The sequence below is a fragment of the Fistularia commersonii genome, chromosome 7, assembly GCF_037954325.1.
Source record: "Fistularia commersonii isolate RoL2024-O1a breed Wild chromosome 7, RoL_Fcom_v1.0, whole genome shotgun sequence".
Classification (NCBI taxonomy): Eukaryota; Metazoa; Chordata; class Actinopteri; order Syngnathiformes; family Fistulariidae; genus Fistularia; species Fistularia commersonii.
The window spans coordinates 19813048-19837445 of NC_141290.1; the positions used below are offsets into that span (position 1 = coordinate 19813048).

General features: G+C 38.2%; 2 protein-coding genes across 3 annotated transcripts; both read left to right on the forward strand.

Annotated features, from left to right (window-relative positions):
* The first annotated feature begins 254 nt into the window (after positions 1-254).
* Positions 255-2935, forward strand: LOC147233033 (uncharacterized). Its single transcript, XM_086150285.1, has 7 exons — positions 255-313; positions 722-764; positions 847-932; positions 2184-2226; positions 2349-2428; positions 2665-2707; positions 2795-2935. The coding sequence occupies exons 1-7, from the start codon at positions 255-257 to the stop codon at positions 2870-2872; spliced, it is 432 nt and encodes a 143-aa protein (XP_086006411.1). The 3' UTR covers positions 2873-2935.
* A 3556-nt stretch (positions 2936-6491) lies between these two features.
* LOC147233034 (protein FAM107B) lies at positions 6492-23712 on the forward strand. Of its 2 annotated transcripts, XM_086150231.1 has the most exons (5): positions 6492-6649; positions 12556-12631; positions 19619-19823; positions 21238-21397; positions 21513-23712. In XM_086150231.1, the coding sequence occupies exons 1-5, from the start codon at positions 6626-6628 to the stop codon at positions 21627-21629; spliced, it is 582 nt and encodes a 193-aa protein (XP_086006357.1). In that variant the 5' UTR covers positions 6492-6625; the 3' UTR covers positions 21630-23712. The 2 variants fall into 2 exon arrangements, with proteins under 2 accessions (XP_086006357.1, XP_086006358.1); XM_086150232.1 differs by lacking the exons at positions 6492-6649; positions 12556-12631 and adding an exon at positions 14135-14242.
* The last annotated feature ends 686 nt before the right edge of the window (positions 23713-24398 follow it).

Consider the following 24398-nt stretch of genomic DNA (forward strand, 5'->3'; position numbering starts at 1 on the left):
CCTTGACATATTGTTTTTGTGTTTTCAGTTTTTCAATCATGCATCCTTGCAGATGAGCCAAAGTAAGAAATCATCTCAACACAACCACTTTTAATGCCTCTATCTTTCTTTTCACATTTTTGTCATTCAGTCAAGAATCAGTAACTAAATTATGATATGACCCATAAAAATTTATCTCAGTCCGTCATTTTTTGAATATATGCTGTTGCTGTCTGTTTACCTTCAGTCCATCAAACAGCGAAGTTTCGGCAAAAATGGCAGGTCTCCAAACCATGATTCATCTGGCAAAAGACATGCGTTCTATGTATGAAAGGTAAGGAAGTGTCAAGGCTCTTTGTTTTTACTGTTTTTTCATTTTCATTTTATGGCACCAGAATACGCCAAACATCAAAAATCGAATTAATTATTTTTGAATTACACAATAACACTTTTAACTATCGACCCCTTTGACCCAAATATAACAAAATTTAGAATCAAACCTCCAAAACACTACATGGTCTTATTATCCAGTATTCCATTGGATCTTCAGCCTAGACTCAAGGACTTGATCTTGACATTCCCTTGACATTGAGATTGAATCATGTATAAGGTGTTTATTCACCAAGAAGATTAAATTTCCTTTGTGTCCAAAACCAAGATTGCCCAGAACTGTCTTGCCCATCTAAACCGGGTAAAATAGTTACTTTGATCAAACCTAAACTATTCTTTCTGTGTGTTGAAGCTCTGGTTTAACCGATGAGGAAATCAAAGACTTGAATCTGAAGGTGAGTATCACTGAAACAACCCACTATGATTGTTTCTGAATGTTTTTTCTCCTTACCTACTCATATGTTGCCACTGTTGCAGGCGCTTACACCTGACGATATTAACAGAGGCCTGAGGCTAATCAACATTCTCATGAAAGGCCTGCTTTCAGTGTTCGAGAAAAAAGGGCAAGTATCAATCATTAAAGAGCCACTGGTATAATTAAATTTTATATCCATTATACATTCCTTTCTCTTGCCATTCATATTCATACATAATGCTGACGCTGAAAGATGTCCTTTGAGTTTTTTCCTTGATGGATGCCAAGATGCTTTTGTGGAATGTAAACCAGACATTAAAAGCAGTCTGATGACAACATTCTTGAGACCTTGAGGCAAAAATACAGGGTCAAATTCTAATTTGGGGTATTGGTTGCACCTGAGGTTTATCAAAGCAAGCAATAGGAGTGACTCGCAGGCCTGAAAGGCACTGAGCCGATTGCCAACAACGACAAAGATGATAAGGTGGCTTAAGGCTCCTGACACTTAGAATGTAAAGGGATCTAAAGATTCACAGATAGCTAGTGATTCTTGGAGAGAGGTAGCCTGAACCTGTTTCACAAAGAAGTGCAAGATGGCAATGCCTTTGTGACAAATTGGCAAAGGCAATAGAAATCAACCCAAATGCTGTATATGTTATTACAGCAGCTCGATCCTCACATTTAACACCATCCACATGACTGTTTCACTATCATTGTCACCATAGTTCTCACCTCTTGCGGAGCATGTAAGGGCCTTAAAACTTTTATGAATATCTGAAAGCATCAGGACATGAAGTGTGAAGTGTCTTTACTCAGAAATCAATATCAATGTTTCCCCATACGCCTTCATAAAATTCCCTTAAAACATTATTGTTACATCAACTGCCCATGTGGACATTAGTAAGAAAAGTAGATGAATGAATAAAAAACAGCCATGTAGTTCAGTATAACAACTTCCATCATTCATCCTTTCTCAGCAAGTGTATCTGACACCTCATGATATAGTTGTATATGTATTTAAATGTATAGCCGGTAAGTTAGCTTATAGCTCAGCTAAGCTGTGTATCGCAGTTGCTGAAACTGTGTTGTTGGTAACTGCACTTGCTTCTCGTTATTGAAGACACTTTCAATAACCTGAGGCAAATCTAACTGCCTCCTGTCAGTTTTAAGGAAGTAGTAAGTTAGCAAAAACCGTGTCTCAAAGGGTTTGCATCATTCACGCTATCTCTGTTTTACTTTGCTTTAACCTTTGCTTTTAAAAGATAATTTGGGGTTCTTTGTGTAATAATTAACTGTTGGTAAGAATAAAAATATTTTGGACAGACAGACTTTAACATAATCCAATCTCAATTGTTTCTCTATTTTTCTTCTCCCAATTCAACATCCTGTTTCTTTGTAGGTATGTTTTACCCAAATCAGATGTAACCCTGCTGACTGAGGAGGTGAGTGTGATTTACGGTATGATTCTACAAGATTCTCACTGTCAGTCAGCTTTCTGGGGTGGGTTTTTGTGTTCTGATGTGTGTCATTGTTGGACAGATTTTTGATGTGTGTTCTCTTCCAGGATATGACAGGAGACAACATGGTGGAACGTCTGGCCCTCCTGGAGTCTCAGCTGGAGAAGCTCTTCCAGATATATAAAAGGTTGGTAATTGCTGAGCCTCCTTTTTTGTTGTCATTGATTGTTTCATTTTTTTCTAATTGAGATTTAATGGTGAATATTCTTGGTATCTTTTACAGAAGATATCATTTTTACTCTTGTGTTTTATTTATATTTTTAGGATTTGCTAGATCTAAGTGTTACGTTAATAGATTCTGATTTACTTTTTACAGTTGGATGTAATTTCAATCATATTTTCTTTTGTTTTTTTTATCTTCAGCTTAAATCTAAATGATGAAGAAGACAAAGTAGTGGAGCCAGAAGTGAGTGCCTCTTCACTGATATTAGAAACATAATTTTATCAAAAATAATTCAAGTGTCCTGATTGAGATGTGTCTCTATGGTTACAGCCCCTCAAACATGTTTACAGAGGTCTTCTGAAGATGCAGAATCACCAGTTGGAGCTGAAAGAAGCGCTAAAACAGTAATTATCTATGAAAATGAGTGTAAAGATGTTTTCAGGGAAGATGACAAAACATTGTTCAAATAATGGAGGCAGTTAAAAAGAGGGATATGTGTATGCATATGTATTCAGTATGACAATTAAATAGATGGAGTATAGCATTGTACTAAAAATTTTCTCAGTTCTTCCCAAGGTTTATAGATGACCGAAATACATGAGAACACATGCACAAAATAAAAACCTTCAAGCATCAACTGGCTCTTAAATTTCTTTGGTTGTGTTAAACCTTGACACTGATTCCTAAAATAATAGAAAAAAAATTGGAAGGTAATGCATCTAATAAAGATAAGACAGACTGAATTTGTTTTAAGTTTTTCTTAGTTTCATGAACATAAATATCAAAATTGATCTTCAGATAAAGGGCAACATGGTTCCCAAAGTCATTGACATATTGGTCACTAGGTGGAAGTGTTGGATCATTCTTTTTTCATCACACATCCTTGGGCACAGTGGTGTTCAGGATACAGCAACATTTGGTTTCAGTTGGTATTGATACAAACTAAATACAGTGCAAGTATCGCTGGTACTAAAACCTTTAAATAAACAAGGTGGATACATCATCAAATTGCCACATCTGAATGAATTCATGACCATTAAGTGTATATGGAGCCTCTCAGTCATTCTGGTGACGGTTAATCCTTGTCATATGTTATCATTATGGCAACTGGACAAAGAAATCCAGAAGTCCAGTTGCCATGAAAAGATATTACAAGGATAACCTTTAAGTGTTTGCAGCTTTCCTTTGGTTTATAAAAGAATTAAAACACCTGAAACAATTTGGGCAATAGGAAATATTTACTATCAAATACAAACATTTTATCATAAAAAGTCCTCATCAGGGTAACTTTATCCAATTAAATATATGGCGCTCTCCTTCATTCATTATACCACATTAATCTATACCACTTATCTTGCACTCAGAATCACCTGGATGCTGGAGCCTATCCCAGCTGTCAGTGAGTGAGAGGCAGGGTTCTCCCTGTACCGGTTGCCAAGCAATCACAGGTCCACATATAAAGACATACAACCATTCACTCTCACATTCACTTACTGCACATCTTTAGACTGTGGGAGGGAACCAGAGAACCCTTAGGAAACAGACGCAGAAATGTGGAGAACATACAACTTCCCGTCAGAATCGAACCAGGAATCTTCTCGCTGTGAAGTGCTATCAACTGTGACACCAACATTCATTATTTGTTTGTTTAGATTCAAGTTAATGTCTTCCTTTACATAGCACATTTCAAAGGTATAAAGGTATTCTATTAAGGGCTCAGCTTGATTTGTCCTTCTTGAGGTGGCAAGAAAGTAATAAATGACCAGTTGCACTTTGAAAATGGATAACGTGGCTTCCTCGGCTGCCTCTGGGATGTGATATGGAAATGAGAGGAATGTGGGATATAGACTGTTATGACTGTTTGGAAGTGTGTTTGCTATGTGCTGGGGGGCGTCCATGTCAATGTGATGCTGTAACTGTGTAGTCGATTTTTTAATGTTTAGTTTTAGTGTCAAAGCCATGGGAGTGAAGTAGACGGCCATTGTGCTGTAAGAAGGTCAAGGTAAAAGACGGATGGTATAGATCTCCAACCTCATCAATCCTACAATAATTGAAATCCAAATTTGCTACAATAATTGATACAAAAATGGTAAACATATTATTTCTATCACAGTTATCTACCTCGGTATTTTCTGGGGTTCGTGTTAAATATTATAATGTCAACGATGACAATTTGGCGCGTCACAAACCTTATCTTTATCAGCGCAACTAAACAACGGTGGCTTCGCTAGTCTTCGCTAGAGCTTCTCCAGCTGAGAAACACAGAACTCAGAACTTCCTCGAACAGTACCGCAGGGTCGCCACAGTATCACTTCGATAGAATCGTCAGTGAATAATTTGGTAGACCAATTATATCCCGTTCCATTACAAATCCTGCAGCTTGTCGTTCAGCTTCAATTTGGGCTTGAAAACAGCCACACGGTGCAACTCGGACCGTGACTCCGCCATTGCTACTTGGTCACGTGACGAACACAGGAGGGACGAGCGAAGTGCGCATGCTCCGACTCTGATAGAAGCTACGCTTGAAAGCAGCCGTATCTCCAAACACACAGAAACTCAAGCTAAAACATTGTTTTTTACGTTGGTGTCGATCGTTGATATCGACATTTTTTGGGAGGGTGCGGGGTTGTGTAAAGTTGCTGATAAGTTGTTAATTTTTTAGATAACACTGAACAGAATTTCAGTGTGAACTTATTTTATTTTGTATTTTCACAGTAACAGAATGCATTTTTCTATATTTGAGTATTTCGCCTTTTATTTCCAATGTATTATTTATTTTTGGCCACATATTGCTAGATCCCTTGGTTGTCCCTCATACAGTTTCTGAAATTTGTGGAATCTGTTCTATATTTGTCCATTACATGTATGATTTCAAAAAAGAAAAAAAAACATTAGAGCTACAAGAATCTTGAAAATCTTGTATGACTATGAATTCCATGGGTTACACGAATATACTGGGGAATAGAATAAACATGTTTTGAATGGATGAACTTATAAAAAGATTCTCTACAGTTCACAGCAGGACAAAATGCCTTTTTTATGTTTTTGTTTTTTCATTGATCCATCATTTTTAATGATCAGAGGTCCATTACTTTGCCGTGTCTTTAGGTATGGATGTATCGATTGTCCACTATGAAAACTTTACCAATCAGTATTTTATAAGGCAAAGAACTTATCACTGCATTCATAGACAGAGAGATGTTGTTTTTATTCATGTAGGCATCAATGTCTGGAATACTAATGTTGCTTTATGTTGTTGCTTTATTTAGAATAAGAGATTTTGTGATTAAATTTGTGGTTTCAGCAGTAATGGCCAATGACTTAATGTAAAGTAATTATCCTTAGAGATTTGAATTATCTACTTATCTTAGGTAATGAAAATCAAATAACCTCAAATGAACCCTAGACACTGAAAGAGAACCCTGATCATGGTGACCTGGACAACAGAAATGAACCATGCAAAAAGAAGCATGCAAAATCAAGACATTTTATCCTCTGTGATTTTCCCCTAGATATCTCCCCAATACTGCAGTTCTTTGCCGACACAAGATAGCGTTTTGTTAATTTAAGTTTTGTTTTTGAGTTTGTGTTGCTGTACAATGTGTGTAATATTTTGATGTTTATATCATTAACTACCTTGTGGTGTGAAAAACAATCACAGATTTTTTTTCAAAAACTATAATATTATATTTTAGCTATCAGTTTCTGATTTTGAGCCATTTGCCACTACTGATATTTCTGAATACAGTAATCAGAGTATGAAAGCAGCCCATATTTATTTCAGCACAGATTCACCTGTTGCACTCCCTCTTGTCACTACTGCTTAAATTAATCCTGTCAGACACGTTAACTCCTCACTGTTGAGAACAGGGAGTCAGGCAGCGACAGGTGGCTTCCTCCTCCTCCTCCTTCTCCCCTGACGGTCTAACACTCTGTTTTCACTGTGACTGGCTGCTCCTTTGCCAGCAAGTCTCCGGCTCGGTGCTGTGAGGCAGTGGGTTAACTGACCCAACCGGCCAGGCTGTCCGGCTGCCAGGCACCGGAGGAGGGAGGGTGAGGGGGGGGGGGGGGTTGGGTCCACTGGATACAAGCCGAAGAGTGGGAGAAAAGAAGGGCAGAGAGTGGACTGTGTCCTACAGCAGAGATTCAGAAAGGTGAAGGATGGGTGCGTCATATGGAAAGAAGGTCAGTTACCTTTTTTTTTTTCTTCTGAACAAGAACAGAAGGCTTTTTCTCACATTGTTTTTTTTTTTTTTTTTTTGTACATAGAATATGATTTTTATTTATTTTGTGAATGACAAAGAACATAGTTTAATTTTCTGTTTAAAAGTAAAAAAATGCTTCAATATGTAATGATGGGCAGTTCAAACTATTACAAAACCTTTTCAGGGAGACCTTTGTGGAGGTCAAAGGTCAATATCTGTAACTGTCCTGCCAACGACAGTTGTCCTGTTACATCACAGTTCCTGTGTTAATGAGAGAAAAACAATGGTATTTTGCAGCTCTGATGAAAGCAGCCAGACTGGCGGACTGAAGTAACTGTTCAAATGTTCTTAAAATCTCATTATGCATAATTAATAACTGATAATAACTGATACACACTATGTGTGTGTGTGTGTGTGTGTGTGTGCCGGGGAAAAAGATATATACTGGAACTTGTGCATTGGTAAAATTTTAAGAATACAGTAATGGGTATCAATGGCAGTGAAGAGTAAATATCAGTACATATCTGAAATATGTATATAATTGCAAAATGTCATTATTTTCCTGGAATTATATATCATTATGCATAAGTGGGAAAGGGGGGATATTTGTATCTGCCTTCCTCTCAGATTGTACTTTATTACAAATACATGGATGTTTATTTATAGCTCTTATAGTCTTCAATGAACAAAAGCTCAAACATTACCACCCACTGAAACAGCATCGTTACACATCATTTGATTTTAATAGTATGTTTGCATGTTACTGTCCTTGGCTTCAAATGGTGTTTTCTAAACTTTAGCAGACTCCTGGTCACTAAATCTTAGGGCTAAAATTGACATTAGCTAATCAATAGCATGCTACAGTAGTTACGTGCGACACTTGGCTTCAGTTAATGATAGTTGCGCCTTAGTTGCTGCAGTGCTTGAACTTTAGCAGGGTTACACAACGGTAGGGTCTGCTAGGACAGTCAATTATCTCATATTGGCTGTGTGTCACATTGCTACTGCTCAAAAAACATACCCTGCAGCACCTACAACCTGCAGGGTAATCAAAAGGGAAAATCACTGGGATGTTATTCTTGAAACAGTTTTGATATATATTTGAGCTAAGGGGTGCGGTGCACCTGTTGAGGTGGGGCATTTGTTGTATGTGGTGTATGCTGGTGTATGTCATTCTGGAGGGTGAATCATAGTGCTGTTGACATGCTCATGGCTAATGATGAGAATACTTTAGGTTTTCCTCTGTGCAGCAGGTGGAAATGGTGGCAGGTGGCTTTGCGTGTGTGTGTGTGTGTGTGTGTGTGTGTGTGTGTATGTGTGTCTGTGTGTGTCTCTGTGTGTGTTATCAATTTGCTGACTTCCAAGGCTTTTATATCAGGAAATAGCTGATGAAATAGACAAACGAAAATACTGGCTGACACTTTAATAAGACTTTGTAAAAGACACAAAATACAACACTTCAAAAAAAAGATATAATAACTCATAAAATCACATTTTGAATCCCTCCAGGACTGATTCATTGCTCAAATGTCAAAGAGTAAATCCAAGTTGTAGGAAATAAATGAAAAGTATTTTCAAATGATTTAAAAAGGAGGCCAATATAATGCTATCAAAAAGAAGTGTGCCAGTACTTAGGCTCCAATAAAAATTCTGAAAAATCCTGTGATGCTACATAACATGTCCACATTACAGCAAGTTGTTGTGCTTGTCCAATGTAGATTCCGTTGTGAAAAATGTGCTCCGCTTTGAATCATCATCTTATTATGGTGGACTTTACATGTCCTCATCATCCAGGGAGTTGGGTTGTGTGGGGCATGGTGGGGTCTCCCAAGGCAACATGGTCTTTGGTGAAGACCTACACATGCTAGCCCTCTGTTTGGGAAACTGGCTTTAGGAACATGGCATGTCACATCTCTGGTGGGGCCAGAGCCAGTGCCAGAGGTGGAGCGGCAACAGCCAGAAATAGCTGGACCCTCCTCCATGGCATTGGATCTGAAACCAAATACCCAGAACAATCCTGGGTGGATCGGCAGGTCTTTTTGATAGATTTATATTGACCTCCTTTTTAATCATTTGAAAATGTTTTGAATTTGTTTCTTGCAACTTGGATATAGTTTATAGCAGCTGAGCTTTTATTAAATCTGGTTGTTTTGTGTCCGTACTCTCATACTAAGACTCATTAAAGTGACAAACATGACGCTTTAAGATTTTAAAAAAGCTTTGAGGGTCAGTAAAATGATAACATGACATATGAAATATGTATACAATAAGAAATAAAATCTTTTTCCACCTGTTGTGGAGAGGAAAACTAAAATAGTCTCATAAGTTGACATGAGCAGGTCGACAGCAATGCAATTTACCCTCTATAGCATAAACAACAGCTGCCGCCCACAACGAAATTTGTCGGGGGATACTTAGAAACTGCTGGTTGAGTGCCATTGCGTTGGAGTTTCCCTCTCAGTGAGAGGGTCGCCTCTTTGGGATAACATGGGTTGATCTCTAATGGTTGTTTGTGTTTATGCACCAAATACTTTTAGTATGCACCCTTCTTGAAGTCTTTGGGAGGTGAAGTAATAGATGGAGCACCACCTGATGACTCCATTATCCTGCTTGGTGATTTAATTGCTCACACAGACAAAGACAGAGAAGCCTGGAAAGGGGTGATTGGAATGAATGGGCTTTCCGGTCTAAACTGTAATGGCACTTCTTTAATGTAAAAAGGTCAGTGATCGACTTGCTAAACATACCATCTGCTATGTCCCTTTATCTATATCTCTGGTAGAGGTTACCGGGGCAACCATCAGTGGCGCCAGGTGTGGATGAGATTCATCTAGAGTCAGCATCTCCAAATCAGAGTCCTTGGAACTGGCGGATTTTATCCCGCAGGTTGGAAGAGAAGTACTGCCCCATGTGTGTTAAAGTACCTTGGAGTCTTGTCCACTTGAGGATAGAATAAAGAACTGGGTGGATAGATCGATATGGCGTCCTCAGTAGTGCAAGCACTGATTTGTCGGCCTCTCGGGCACATGCCATTAGGAATGTTATGGCGTGTTCATCCAGAAAAAAGGCCCGACAATCATCCAAGAACCTCATCCCATCTGGCCAGGGAACCCCTTGCAAGAAGGGTAGTTCCAGGTATAGGGACATCTGGGCTGACCTCCTTAGTGCTCCTGCACATTTATATATCACTAATCACTGTATCTCTAAAAAAGAAGAAATTACTCAAATATTTTGAAGCCCTCAAGACCAAAAAAAGCTCTCACACTAGCAAATAGTTGCCACATAGAACAAGAAACCTCGAGGTCTGCAAACGATTGCGTTTAATTCAATTATCGAAATATTTCCTCTGTGGTCATCAAGACCTTCGGTATCCTATCAGTAGTGTTATGCTAAGGATGCAGTATTTGCCTTGAGAATGTCGATAGAGAAGAACAGAGAAGGTCAGAGGGAGCTGCATTGTGCTTTTGTAGACATAGAAAGAGCATATGACAAGGTGCCAAGAGAGGAACTCTTGTACTGTATGTGGAATTCAAGAGTGGTTACGGTGGTGTGAGGAGTTGTGAGGTGTCCCATGGATGTGACGGAAGGGTTCAAAGAGGGGGTGGTACCGCATCAGGGATCAGCTCTGAGCCCCTCCTATTTTGCAATCGTGATGCACAGGCTAACAGATTAAGCTAGGCAGGAGTCTCCATGGATTATGATGTTTGCAGATGAATTTGTGAGCTATACTGAGAGCAGGAAGCGCGAAAGGGAATATCTAGAGAGGTGGAGGTAGGCTCTGGAAATGAGAGGAATGAAGGTTAGCTGCAGCAAGACGGCATATATGTGTGAATGAGAGGGACCCATGTGGAATGATGAGGCAAAGTGGAGTAGAGATAAAGAGGATGGAGAGTTTTATGTACCTAGGGTCAACATTACAAAGGAATAGATGTATGGAAAAGAGGTGAAGAAAGCTTTTAAGCGAGTGGGATAATTTTCGAGTGTGATGTGTGATAAAATCAGCCAGAAAGGAAAGAAAAAGTGTGCACGAGAGCAGGGATGTTGCATGGTCTGGAGGCAGTGGGGTTGAGGAAAAGACAGGAGACATAGCTGGAGGTAGCAGAGATGAAGATTTTGAGGCCAGATAGGGTGAGAGGGAGGCAGGTAGCGACAGCGGAAAAGAACAGCTGAAAGGACGAGGTGGAGGAATATGACTATTATGCTGAAAATGACCACCATTACAAACTAGAAGCTCCAATGCTAACACTCAACTCCAATATTCAGACATCGATCCAATCCCCAAAAAACTGCTCTTCCACGAATAAAAAGCCCCCGGGCTTGAGATTGTGTGCCTTTCGGAATTATAAGATATCGAGAAATGGGAAAAAAAAGCCAAAGGAGTAGGATCGGTCCAATCAGATGACTGATGAAGTCATGTGTGAGTAACCTGATGACGTGTTACGTAACAGGAAGTTGACCATGTGACTCTTTACACAGTAAATAGGACAGGTTTGTGTGTCGGTGGTTCTCAGATTTGAGGTAGCAGATTAAGGCAATCAGAGAAAATCCCTGCTGCTAAAAATACAGAGAGAAGAGGCTTCGAGAAAGTCACCACTTGATAATCAGCTCCAACAGTGTTTGAAGATGTAATAACATTGTACTTTAAACAGCAGCAGACCAAATACTATCTTTTATTTTTAGTTTAGGAATATGACATTGTTTCACAAAGTTTTTACAAATAGCTTTGATTTTGATTTTACTTTTCTTTTTTGTACATTTCATTACATTTAGATCAAATTACATTTTACTGCAACTGTGCAATGCGGTTAACTGACTTTAGATTTTTTTTTTTTCAGTTTTGCTTAAAGTCATAGGCTGGTGAGCGTAGCTGAATTGTAAAATTTACCGTAATTTCTTTCTTGCTGATTTGTATACCTGGGGGTTGCCAAGCCAACTGGTTGTAATATCCCTTTTTGTCCAGTGGAGGTCAGACTGTTCACAGATCCATTTCTGTGACGCCATCCAGCTAAACCACCTCTTTGTTAAGCCTATTAATAGGCGTTATTGTGCTTTTTGTATTTCATTTTTCATGACTATATATAGATGAAGCACAAAAACTCGTAAACATGTAGCTGGTCCCTATTGAGATAAAAAATGTAAAAGAAAACAAAGAAACGTACCTCTCAGTAGATCAGGTTCTTTTTATTTTGTGTAGACATCATCCTGCTGAAAACAGCATTCATCGCACCTCCAGATCCTCCTCAAACCCCCTCTAGTGTGTGTGGGTGGATGGGTGGGTAGGGGGGTAGTCAGGGAGACACTGAAGGCCTTGTTACCATGTTGAAGCCTGATGAAGCTTCTCCTAGCAACCAAAACAAAGTCCATTCAGTCTTAGAAGATGATGTCCGACCGCCCAGCAGCCGGACGGAGCCAGAGGGGACAGGGGGCTGGTTAGGGGTTTGTTAGACATACTGATAATCATTGAAGAGGAAAGCGTAACCCTCGAAAAGGAATTCTGGTTAAATTTCAATATTTAACATGTGTTTTTTGGGACTCAAATATCTTGTCAGGTGGAACAGGGTCTGCCAGAAGGTCCTTGAGGAGTATCTACAGTGGGTTCCTGTAAATAAAAATAAACGTTATGAATATGGTAAAAATGCGGTGATAGCATTTAATATTTGATGGTAATTTTTTAACCTGATGTTTTCAATTTTTGTCATTTCATATTTTTTTCTCATGTCTTTTCATTCTCAAGTCATTGAATGTTTATCTCTGAGAAAAAGAAATGCATAATTTTTGAGTGTGAGTGTGTGCGTGTGCGTGTGCGTGCGCGTGCGCGTGCGTGGATGGGTAGGAGGGGGTTTATTGGTAATTAAGATTTCCTGATAGTTTTTGTGTCTCTCGTAGAAAGCGTACAACATCGACCAGAAGCGCCAGCCGCAGAATCAGCAGAGTGTTAAAAATGGAAAGCATCCAATTCGAGGTGAGTTTGATGTTCTCTCGTTACAGAGAAACAGCAATGTTTGCAGGTGTAATGGAGTGAACGCTTTGCAGCTAAAAGGCTCCTCTGATTACAGGAGACAATGCATGATGCCTTCAGAAACACAGTAGGTTTAACCTCTGACATTTAGCGATTTATAGTCATGTGCTTTCTGCATGTTACTTTAGCTTGGATTGAACATTAGGAAACCTAAGGATCTTGCTGGTTGCTCACAAATGTATGCTTTTGGAACTGCTCCGTCAGGAAGCATATTTCAAGATTTTATAGTTACTTTAACATCCTTTATTTGGATTCTTGTAAGTTTCAAGTAACCCAGTAGCTCCTTCCCGCACCAGTTTTGAGTAAAACCAACTATATCTCAGTTCAAATGGAATACCTAAGTGTGGAGGATTCTCAAATCTCAAAGACTGCACCCCAAAAGTACTTTCAACATAAACAGATATCATGATTTCAGTCTTATTTTACATTAGCATTGGTTGAGACGCAGGCACCCAGAATGTGACAAGCAAGCAGCTGTTCAGTGACATCTGAAATTCACAAATCCCTTTTACATGTCAAACATATGTTTTTTCCTTCCTATTTCACATACATCAGTATGCTGATTAAATCAGCTTTTTAATTTACCAAATATCTTATTGTCAAGATTTTCACCAAATCACGATATCATCTGAGATATTGCTGAAACACCATATATAAGTCAATGAGCTGATTTCAGTCAGGATTTGGATCCCGTACATTTTGGTGTTGATCATATACTCTGTCAGCCATGCTTTCAGTGCTAACACGGCATTTCGTTTAAAGAGAATTATTTTATTCTGGTGTTTCAGTCTTGATTTCATCTAGTAGTCTGGGGTTTTGATCAGGTCCTTTGTTCCCTCATGTATAGAGTTATTTAACTCACTATCCGCCAAAATAGTCTGGTATTCCTTTCTTGGACTCTCTTGTCTGCAGCAAGTTTTACTCCCTAGGTTTTTATGTTTTCTTAATATTCAGTGTACTCTCGGATTTTTATGACTGCTTGTTTCTAAATACTCTTTCAGCATGCAGGGATCAAACTGTCACTTTGAATTATATTATGTTTTGTTTGAAAGTAGCTTCATATTGCAGTTTAAGGGGTTGATTGATTGACTGATTGATTGATTGATTGATTGATTGATTGATTGATTGATTGGTTGATTGATTGATTGATTGATTGATTGATTGATTGATTGATTGATTGGATACTTACAGATTAGCTGATTGACTGATCAATTGAAAAGGTCTTAAACATAGAAATACTTGTTCATGTTTGGACAACGTGTCAGTTTAATAAAGTCGAACTGATGGACTCAGACTGGATCTGAAGAAGTGTGGGAAGCAGGGGGTTGGACAGAGGCAGCAATGTTGCTTCACAAAAGGAGGTGGAGGAGGAGGAGGAAGAAGAGGGGGAGGCAGGGAGGCACTTGAGGATCATGTGACGGGTGTTGTACACTCAGCATGGTTCAGTCCGATGGAGTGAGGCTGAGACACATGAGGAGTGTCAGGACATGGATCGGACGACAAGCAGGAACCCTCAGTGGCCAGAGACAAACACAGGGGGTCTGGTGAAGTCGGGTAAGGGACTGACAATCCTCCTGGATTCCTCCTAATGCATTTTTCAAATCTGGTCTTCTGCTTGGAAACAATTGGGAAAATGAACTTTCTGTATGTCAAACTGAGTGAAACCTGCCACTGATTGATTCACATAGAAATAAACATCTATCCCTCTGAAACTTTCAATTCAGGAAAACAAGACATGGAAAAAAAATCCAATTTTTTCACACTTATTTTCCCAATATTGCCTCAGCCTTTATCATATAACTAGATGGATAGATTTATGATTTTTTTATGGTTACGGTGGATGTAAGTCTATGGTTAGTTTTTAGATCATTTGATGATTTCAGTCATTTTTGATAATTTCTTGTAGAATTGTCATTAATTGCTTGAAGTTTCCTGTTACGATTAAATTTTTTTTAATTAATTTTTTTCCCATCTCACGTGTCTCGTAGTACATTTAAATTCAAAGGGTGGAAATGGAGATTACGTCTGTGTCATGCCTTCCTATACAGTAGATTAGCAAATTTAGGGTAACAGAGATTTCGGAGGCTCTGATTGTTCAGGTGTCAATGCAGATAAGGTGAGGTTGTGAACAACAAATGGTTTTAATGCAAGGAATTTTACTCTGAAAATATTTTTCCCTTGTGTTGATTCCCATTTTGTCGCATGACAATATTGCTTTACAGTAGGCATTTAACAACAGAGATGATTGCTTATGCGGCTAACGGTGCTTTCTTTGCCCAGGCCATGGTAATCAATACCAATATTTAATGATTTTATTTCTTGGTTTCTCCATATGTAATGTCTTTGGGTACTTTTAAAAGCTAGACTATTCTGAATCCACATGTTTGTCTTTTCTGTTATGTAACATAGTCTTCCAAGACAGACTTGTTCATAAACAGTAAAGTCAGTCATATCATAAATTTCAGTGGTTTCACCCATATTGTTCTTTCATGGGGATCAATCGATACCAAATGGTACATGAAGGTTTTGCTTCGGTCCATTGGTTTTAGCAGGAGATGATGACTTTCCTTCTCATAAATAATTCAAGTTTTTAAGCATGCGGCACGAGGCCGAGGTAAGCAGAGCAACAAATCAGCTGTTGGCAAAGAATTGAGGTTCGATTCTCGTTCGGGGCTCTTGATGGTGTTCAGATTTAAAAAATGAAGTTAAGAAATCTCTGAAATTTTTGACTTTGTTACTTTTTTTCTTACTCTTGACCACTAATTTTGAATGGATTAACCTTTGTTGGTTCCATTAATATCTTGCATTTTAAGTTTGGAAGACTTCGTCCTGAGTTTGTCCCATGTTTCCTTTGTTTGTGCAGTCTTGTGGTCCAGTGTTGCAATTATAGTTTGATCCAATAATATTTTACAGTGTTATTGGTGATTTAATCTGACGAGGAATAGTATTTTCATCTTGGTTTCAATCCTAGAATTTTTCCTTTGTTCGTCACTAATTCCTGTATAAATTTAACATTCTTACACCATGTTTCATCTAATATTATCTTGAATAATCTTTAGTTTTTTTTGTATTGAACTGATGCTGGAGTTTAAGACCAGATTTCATCTACAGTTAATGATTTCCCCTGATTTGCTCCATATGCTTTTTACATTCTGGTTTCCCACTGTCAATTCGATGAAATCATGCCTGTTATTTTAGTCCTCTTTCTGTTTATTGAGATCAATCGTTGAGACCAGATTTAATTGTTGTCAAATCTTATCATGGAAACTCAATTTAGGATGAGAGGTGAAATGTCTTCAAGGAGAGAAAAATAGTCAAGTTGCCAAGATAAGATTTGACTCGCTCATATGTGACCGGGATCACTGAAAACCTGCACAGACACCATCTTTAACTGGATGCTGTTTAGTGATTTTGTCTTTTATTGTCCAGCAATTTCTGATCTTTGCACCTGTTTTTTTAAGAAAATCTTTTTTTTGTGACTGTCCTGACACAATGGTCTGACAGTCAGGTAGTAAATATATCTGATGATATATATATAAGTTCTGTTTGTGCTGAACTGGTTGCAAAACGCCTTGCTTCTGTAGAAACAGGTCAATTTCTGCACAGACTGACCCTCAGATCCTTTTTGTCTTTTGCAACATGTCAGTATGGTGTGTTTATCTAAGGAGAGGCATCACCATGCTGTGTTTGAACTGTGATTGTGTGCGTTTGTGTTCATACAGACATGCCAACAGAATCATTTTGTAATAGATTATTATTATAGGAAAGTCATAAAGTCGTTAATATTTTTCTTGGACTTAAATCAGGTTCTGTTGGATCTGGAACCTCCAGCAGTTCTTTCAAGTTGTGATGGGCAAAGGACGTTATCGTTTAACATTTCGTGTTCCTTCCTTCCCATGTAGCAAGTCAGACCGTCTTCTCCTACAGAATAAACTCAGAGTCTTTGGCTTCGTGTTTGAACAGGATCATCAGAGGTCAATAAACTGCACAGGGTCTTGGTTTGCACGTTTGGCCCTGCCCCCTTTCCTGATCGATGGCAGGCAGACCACATGATCTCAAAGTCCACCCTGCAACTTGCAACCGGCTCATCAGTTCTCAGCTGTTTGTGTGAGGATCAGGTGGATTAACAGTAGGTGGTGCTAATTCTCAAGGTCTTTATTGACATTGAAAGCCTATGACACAATCAGATCTCAAGGTTTTCATTCAAATGTAAATGTATTGAATTCAAACTGTTTTGTTGTTAGCATTATTGATTGTTTTACAGTCAGTTTTAGTTTCTGATGCTGGTCTGTCTGCATCATTTTCATTTCATGACAAGCGTGATACAAAATCTATGTTTGACTGTCATGTATGACCTCTCCACCCCCACAAACTTGTTCCCTGATATGTTCATATATGTCATGTGACTTCAGAAGGACTTCATTACACTTTACTTTTCGGCCTTTTTTTGCTTCCAACAAATTTTAACATGAGTCCTGGGCCACCCTTGTTTTTGTTTTTTAGTTAAGTCCAACTTATTAAGAGACTTATAAGGACACCTAGTTGTTTTTTTTTTTTATGGTAACCTCCAGTGTTCTGCTCTCATAATGGGTTTGCTGACCAGATTTCAAGTCTGATCTTTTGATCCTCTTCTCTTCTCTTCTCTTCTTTTGGTCCTCTTCTGTTTTCAATTGAATTTTGTGTCAATGCAGCCAATTAAGTCTTGACAAATAAATAAATCATAAACATACTGCTGTAACCAGATGTAAACAGTGCAGGTAAATGCAAACAGGGCAGTGAAGCAATGTAAAGGGTATCAGAAATGTAACAGTATTAGCAAGATTTGCAAGTTAAAGTGGAGTGCAGCTTTGAACGTGCATCTCACAAAATGCAGGTGGAGATTGCAGACAGTTTGAAGAGACAGTTAAGTAACACAAATAGTTGAGTGCACTACTAGCTGTACCGATTTTAAGTGCAGAATTATCCTGAAGTATAACATGGTTATTGACTCCTGTCAGTTGTTCAGGAGTGTGATGGCAGTTGGGTAGGATGAGTTATTTAGTTATGTCATTCTACATTTCACACCCCTGTTCCTCAGGCCAGAGGGAAGGAGTGTGAACATTCCATGTTGGGGGTGGGCATGGTCCTCGGTGATGGAGGCAGCTCTATTGTGGCCTCTGCGGTGGTAAATGCTTTGCAAAGAAAGCAGTGGGGTGTTTATGATCTTCTCTGCAGCCTTTACCACTTGCTGCATGCATTTAGTGTTCTGAGCAGTGTTGTTGCCGTTCCATAAGGTGATGCAAATGGTTACAATGCTTCAGCAATGCAGCTGTAGGTGTTGCTGAGGATCTTAGGTAACATTCCAAACCTCTTCAGCCTCCTCAGAAAGTATAGCCACGGTTGAGCCCTCTTAACCGTCTGTGTGGCGTTGAGGGACCAGGTCAGATCCTCACTGATGTGAACATCCAGGTATATAAATCACTCAACCTCGAGACCTCAGGTGACCAGTTGCTGATGAGGTCTCCTCTCCTTCCTCACTCAGAAAATTTTCAGCTAAAATTATTATTCCAAATTAGGAAATTATTTGATTTCTTCAAAGAATTTCATGATTTTATGCTTTAAAAATTGGAAATCCTCCAATGTCATACCACAGCCTATTTATTAGGCTTTTACTGTAAACAGGCTTGTGAAGTATTTATAGTATTTGTCAGAAAAAAAAAATATCCGGAAACAAGTATGGTCGGAGCTCTGAAACCAGCCTCTTACTCTGGGCTGCCGATGGCTCATTGAATATTTTTGAAATATGAAGCAGGAGATGACGTATCCGGTTGCAACCTGGGGACGAGGTCATTGTCTGGATGAAACTGTGTCCGCGCCTCCCAGAATATCTGACAACCAGGATCAAATTCTCATTGATCCTCAGTTTCGGACAAGACGCAACAGAAGGAAACTCTGGGAAACTAAAGAGGATCCAGAGAAAAGCTTGAGAAATTGAAAAAAATGGAATCATGCTGATTCACACAGACGAATCAATTGGCTTCAGGTTGCAGAGCAAGCAGGGTGGTGTCAAAATTGAAGCATGGCAGTAGACTAACGTGGAAGGGTGGGGGCCGATATTTAACTTGGTGAATAACACTGAATTATTGAAAATAATACCTTCATAACAGAATGGTCACATGCATTTCAGTGTTTCAGTGGTAACATCTTCATTCATTCTTGTCTTTCCCGCTCATATTCAGTTGAAAACTTCAGACTATATTTTGCTCGCCATTTAAAAAAAAAGTGAAAACTTTAAGCAAGATTTTGAGGCTTTATCTTTCTTTTCTTAATGGTCATTATGTAATAGGTTGTAATTTTTGCAGATTTTACAAGTCAATGTATTTTTTTTTTTAATAATTAGAAGAAAAAACACAATATTCACAAATTTGTTCAAAAAAGGGATTTGCAAATGAGCAAAATTATGTACTGCTCAAAAAAATAAAGGGAACACTTGAACAACACAATGTAACTCCAAGTCAATCACAGTTCTGTGAAATCATAGTGTCCACTCAGGAAGCAACACAGATTCATTTTGACTTGTTTTAAGGACATTACATCAAAGTTGGATCAGCCTGGAGTTTGTTTTTACACTTTAATTTTGAGTGTGATTCCTAATCAGACCTCCATGGATTGATACAATTGATTTCCATGGATCATTTTTGTGTGATTTTGTTGTCAGCACATTCAACTGTGTAAAGAGCAAAGTATTTCATAAGAATATTTCATTCATTTAGATCAAGGATGTGTTTTTTAAGTGTTCCCTTTATTTTTTTGAGCAGTGTATATTACTTGAGAATTGTCAAAAACAATTAATGTAAAATCATATCAAAAATGTTTGTTGATTCTTATTAGCTTTTATTGTCCTGTTGTACCACCCAAACTCAACGTCTTGTCTGATCGCCCGTCCTGCAGCTTCAGCATACGCCGACCTGCAGCAGCACCAGCTTGATGGCGTTCACAAGAAGACATCGCCAGTCTGCAGCTTCGTCCCGCCACCCGACTACCTCGAGGGGGACGAGGACGAGGACCTCATCAAACCCAGGAAATTAGTGAATCCCGTCAAAGCCTCCAAGAGCCATCAGGAGCTTCACAGGGAGCTTCTGAGCAGCTGCAAACGGTAACAGGGGGTTTTCTTTCTGCTTTAAAACCAATGGGGGATAGAATGTCTCTTCTTTTTATTGATTGCTTTTATTATTTTGGCCCTAAAATATTTTGTATTTTGACAAGGATAAAAGGGCGTTTTTTCTTCTCATTCTGAGAGGTGTTAAGTACTAGTGACACCAGCATTAAAATGCTTTCTTTTCACTTTTGCTTATTTTTAGAGACTTGCTGTTCATGTATTTGCAGCCATTTTTCTGCGTAACCTAATCATAAATATGCTAAATAGACTAGAAAAATATGTAGAAACCAGACAAGCAACAGATTATATTTTACAATTAGCTGTGTGAGTGAAGCGATCGAACTAAATTTGTCTGTTATTAGAGCTGTCAGACAATTGAAATCTTAATCACATGGCTGCTATGGAGGAATGAATGTATTATCTAACATTGTTCACTATTCTATTAATTCATTAATTCGTCTAATAAGAATAAGAATAAGAATAAGAATAAGAATAAGAATAAGAATAAGAATAAGAATAAGAATAAGAATAAGAATAAGAATAAGAATAAGAATAAGAATAAGAATAAGAATAAGAATAAGAATAAGAATAAGAATAAGAATAAGAACAACTTTATTTATCCCGAAACAATAATAGATAATTGTAGGAAATTGTATAAACAGTGAAAAAAGGGGGAGAATAAGAAATACAAATAATGTAGATAGTCTAGATAATGGTGTTCCTTTTAACAGTTATATAGTAAATCATTTTAAAGCATATATATGTTTTCAATTCGGATCACCCTGTTATAATTTATTTTGACTGTTGGAATCAATAAATTAATTGTCTAAAATCTTAGTATTGCTGATAATAACAGTGAAAAAAATAAAGCATAGTTGAGTTGCATAGTAAAGTTGAATTTTAACTGTCAGAGTTATGTGTGATCAGTATTTTTATTCTGATAATGTTCTGGGGCCACAAACTCCCCAGCTTTTTGTCTTCATAATAATCTCTTCCTGATAAAAATCTTTCCTCCCATTATTTTTGTTGGTGGTGGTGTTAGTTCTAGCAATAGAAGTAGTGGTAAGGGGGTATTATATACATTAATATCTTCATCGTGATTTAAATGATTTCCCGGGTTTTTATTTATATATGCACCATGTATTTTTTTAACTTTATATATATATATGTGTGTGTGTGTGTGCGTGTGTGTGTGTGTACCTGTATGACTATACACTGTATTTAAAGGTTTTCATGTTTAGTTTGCATTCATCGATTTGATTTATGACAAATGATAGTTAATATCAGTGGGTCCGGCAGCCTGCCCTCTGCTGGATGAAATGTACACATCCCTGTGGGTCTGAAAAGAGAATCGTATAATTTATTTGCTGTGTAGTAACATTTTGTGTTTGTGTATTGTGTGTCTTATCAGGACTGGTGTCAGTGTGGAGATAAAGCCAGAGCTGCAGAGAGTTCTCGAGTCAAGAAAACGAGATCAGCTGATGAGACAGAAGAAACAAGAGGAAGAAGCTCGAAGGAAGATTTCACCCTTGGAGGCTGAGCTGAAGAAGAGACACCAGAAACTAGACGAGGTAACTTGCACGGACAAAAATGCACATAGACACATGCAGACACATACAGTCAGACACACACACTGACACACAAACACACACACACACGTACATGTGCTCTGTGCTCCTTTTGCAGCTGGAGCTCCAGCAGGAAAGGCAGCAGCAGGAGATCCTTAGAGCTCCTGAATTTGTCAAAGTCAAGGAAAAGCTTAGACGGACGTCCTTCCAGGGTAAAGATGAGAAGGAGGTGTGAAGATAGACAGCTGTCAAGAACAAAATGAGGGCATTCCACAGTCTGGACTTTCTGAAGGACAGCGAGGACATGCCGAAGACACACTGATGACAAGATTCAGTAACGTTGAAGACCAGTGGAGGACATGCTGAGGAGATGTACAAAAGCTTTTGAAGGATTGCGTCGACATCATAATCAGGATGTGATTAAGAACATTCACATCTTCTTGAAGACATATTCGGGGCATGTTATTGTACACCGAGGACAATATGGATGTCTTCAAGAGATATCGACGACAGAGTAAGAAGCTTCCAGTGACAAGTTGGAGACCACGGGAACGTTGAAAAAAAGTTGAAAGCAGGTTGTCCAGATAGCGAGTCCCAAGGCAATAAACAATCTGAACTCTGCGAAAAGGACGTTTGGGAAAACAAGCAGACAGAGAAACATCCAGAGATTTGTGGGCTTGGACTGTGCAATGTGTCATAATTGTTACAACAACCCAACCAGATGGTTGACTTATTCTTAACCATCAATTAGAGGCAAAGAGGTTGCTCATCTTTCACAGAGATATAAAATGCATAGAACATTCTGTTCAGATCTATGTGACTTTTACCATATTGAAAAGACAGATGTGTTTGTGCCTTGCTTTCATTTTGCAAAGGGGCTATGATATATATCAACATGTTATGAAAAAGTTGTCAATGCTTCATTGATGTGTTATTGACTTGCTAATAATGTATCAAGAATCATGTATGCTCAACTTGGATGGGAACAAAAACATGATTAAGCAAGCTTCCTTGCGATGCGCAGAACACTCCCCTATCTGTTTACTAAAAAATGAACGAAAATAACATTTAGTGATGAAGTGGATGGAATTTTGCCACTCAGCAAAATTTATCCCAGATTTTTACAAGGGCTAACAGGATGCAGGAGCTCCAGGCAAAAGAAATTGATTGGTTGAAACATTTTTTTTCGTGATCAAAAATATGAATATAAAATATATCACTGTAGAAATGTTACAGTTTGTGAAATTGATTGTTATAGCATTTTCAATTTTGTAAACTTTCATCCAATGCAATACCGATTTATGACTAACACTGGTAGGATGATACTATAAAATAAAATTAAAACAGAAATATTTTATTTCACTGATTCATATTAATTTGATTAGAAAGTGGTCAATTATTAAGATATAATTACAACACACAGAAGCTGTAATAAGATTTCACATAACACGCAAGATACAGGATTGTTCTGTTAGAGTTTAAATTACAATTGGATGTATTTTTTTATGAAAAGATTATTTTATTTCATGCATGAAATGCATGTTACATCATACTACCAAAGGTGTGGACTAACTTCACGCGGGTATCAGCCTTACGACTCCAAGTCCGAAATGTAAAATTTAATTCTTCCATAAAATGTGTCAATAAAAATTTTTCTAAAGAAATACAGGTTGTTTTTTTTTCAATTTATTGTTTTGCATGAGTAAAGATTTTAAAATGAAGATTCAAGCCACAAAAGAAAAAAAAGGACTTTAACTGTAAGCTGATGATTATGACCAGAAAATGTTTCTAGTGGTTACAACATACACTTTCGAAAAAGTATGTGGAGTTTTATTCATAATTCAGGTAAAATTTACACAAAAAAGAAAGATCATCTGACAATGAATTTAAAAGCATGACTTTTCATCTGGTAATATAGAAATCACTTAATCATTTCTTATTTGTACAGTGCAGACATTTTTTAAACAAGTTGTTTGCACAAAATATTTCTAATGTTCTTAGAAAGAGGGCAACTCATTCTTCAAGATGGACTTTCAAGTTTTTTTTGGAATACAGGACATTTGTTTTAAACTAAATGAGTGTGTTATTGTTCAGTGGATCACAAGGTCGTTGATACAACAATATGTGAAGACAATAAAGAGAAGTCATGTTTTACTGCCGGATCTCCACATTTATGCACTTTAGACTTTGGCTTGAACTGTTGAGGATTCACAATGCAGTCTTTTTTAAGTGATTATTAACAGGATGTGAGTCACGACTGGCTGAAACTGAAACCTGTGCCAAACTGTTGCCGTGGAGACAATAAACGCACTAATCGTGTTGTGTGCGGTTTCCTTGTTTGTGTTGTTTTGGGGTTTGGGGGTCCACTGAACCAGCTGGTGGTCATAGGCAGACATGCATATCAATCCAGGGCAAATAATTGTTTGGTACATTTGAATGGAAACAACAACAACAATAGCAAGCATTTGCTTTTAGAATCTTCTTTTCCCTCCATTGGTTTCTCAACTTGATGGTCGCCGCGGTGAATCAACCTCCTTCATCTCATCCTACTCTCTGTATCCTCTTCTCTCACATCAGTTAACTTCATGCCCTCTTTCATTGCATCCATAAATATTCTCTTTTCTCTTCCTCTAGGTCTCCTGCCTGGCAGTTCCAACCCCAGCATTCTTCTACACATATATTCACTATCCCTCCTCCGTACATGACCAAAGCATCTCAGCCTGGCCTCTTTGACCTTATCTCCAAAATATCTAATGTGCTGTCCCTCTATTAGACTCATTCCTGATCCTATCCATTCTCATCATTTTCAACCTCCAACTCTGCTTCCTCTATTTTCCTCAATGTCACTGAGTCTAAACCATACATCACTGGTGTCACCACTGTACCGTACACCTTTTCTTTCATTCTGATAGATACCCTTTTATCACACATGATCATGTGTGATAAAAGACACTTCTCTCCAACCGTTCCAACCTGCTTGAAGCCGTTTCTTCACCTCTTTTCC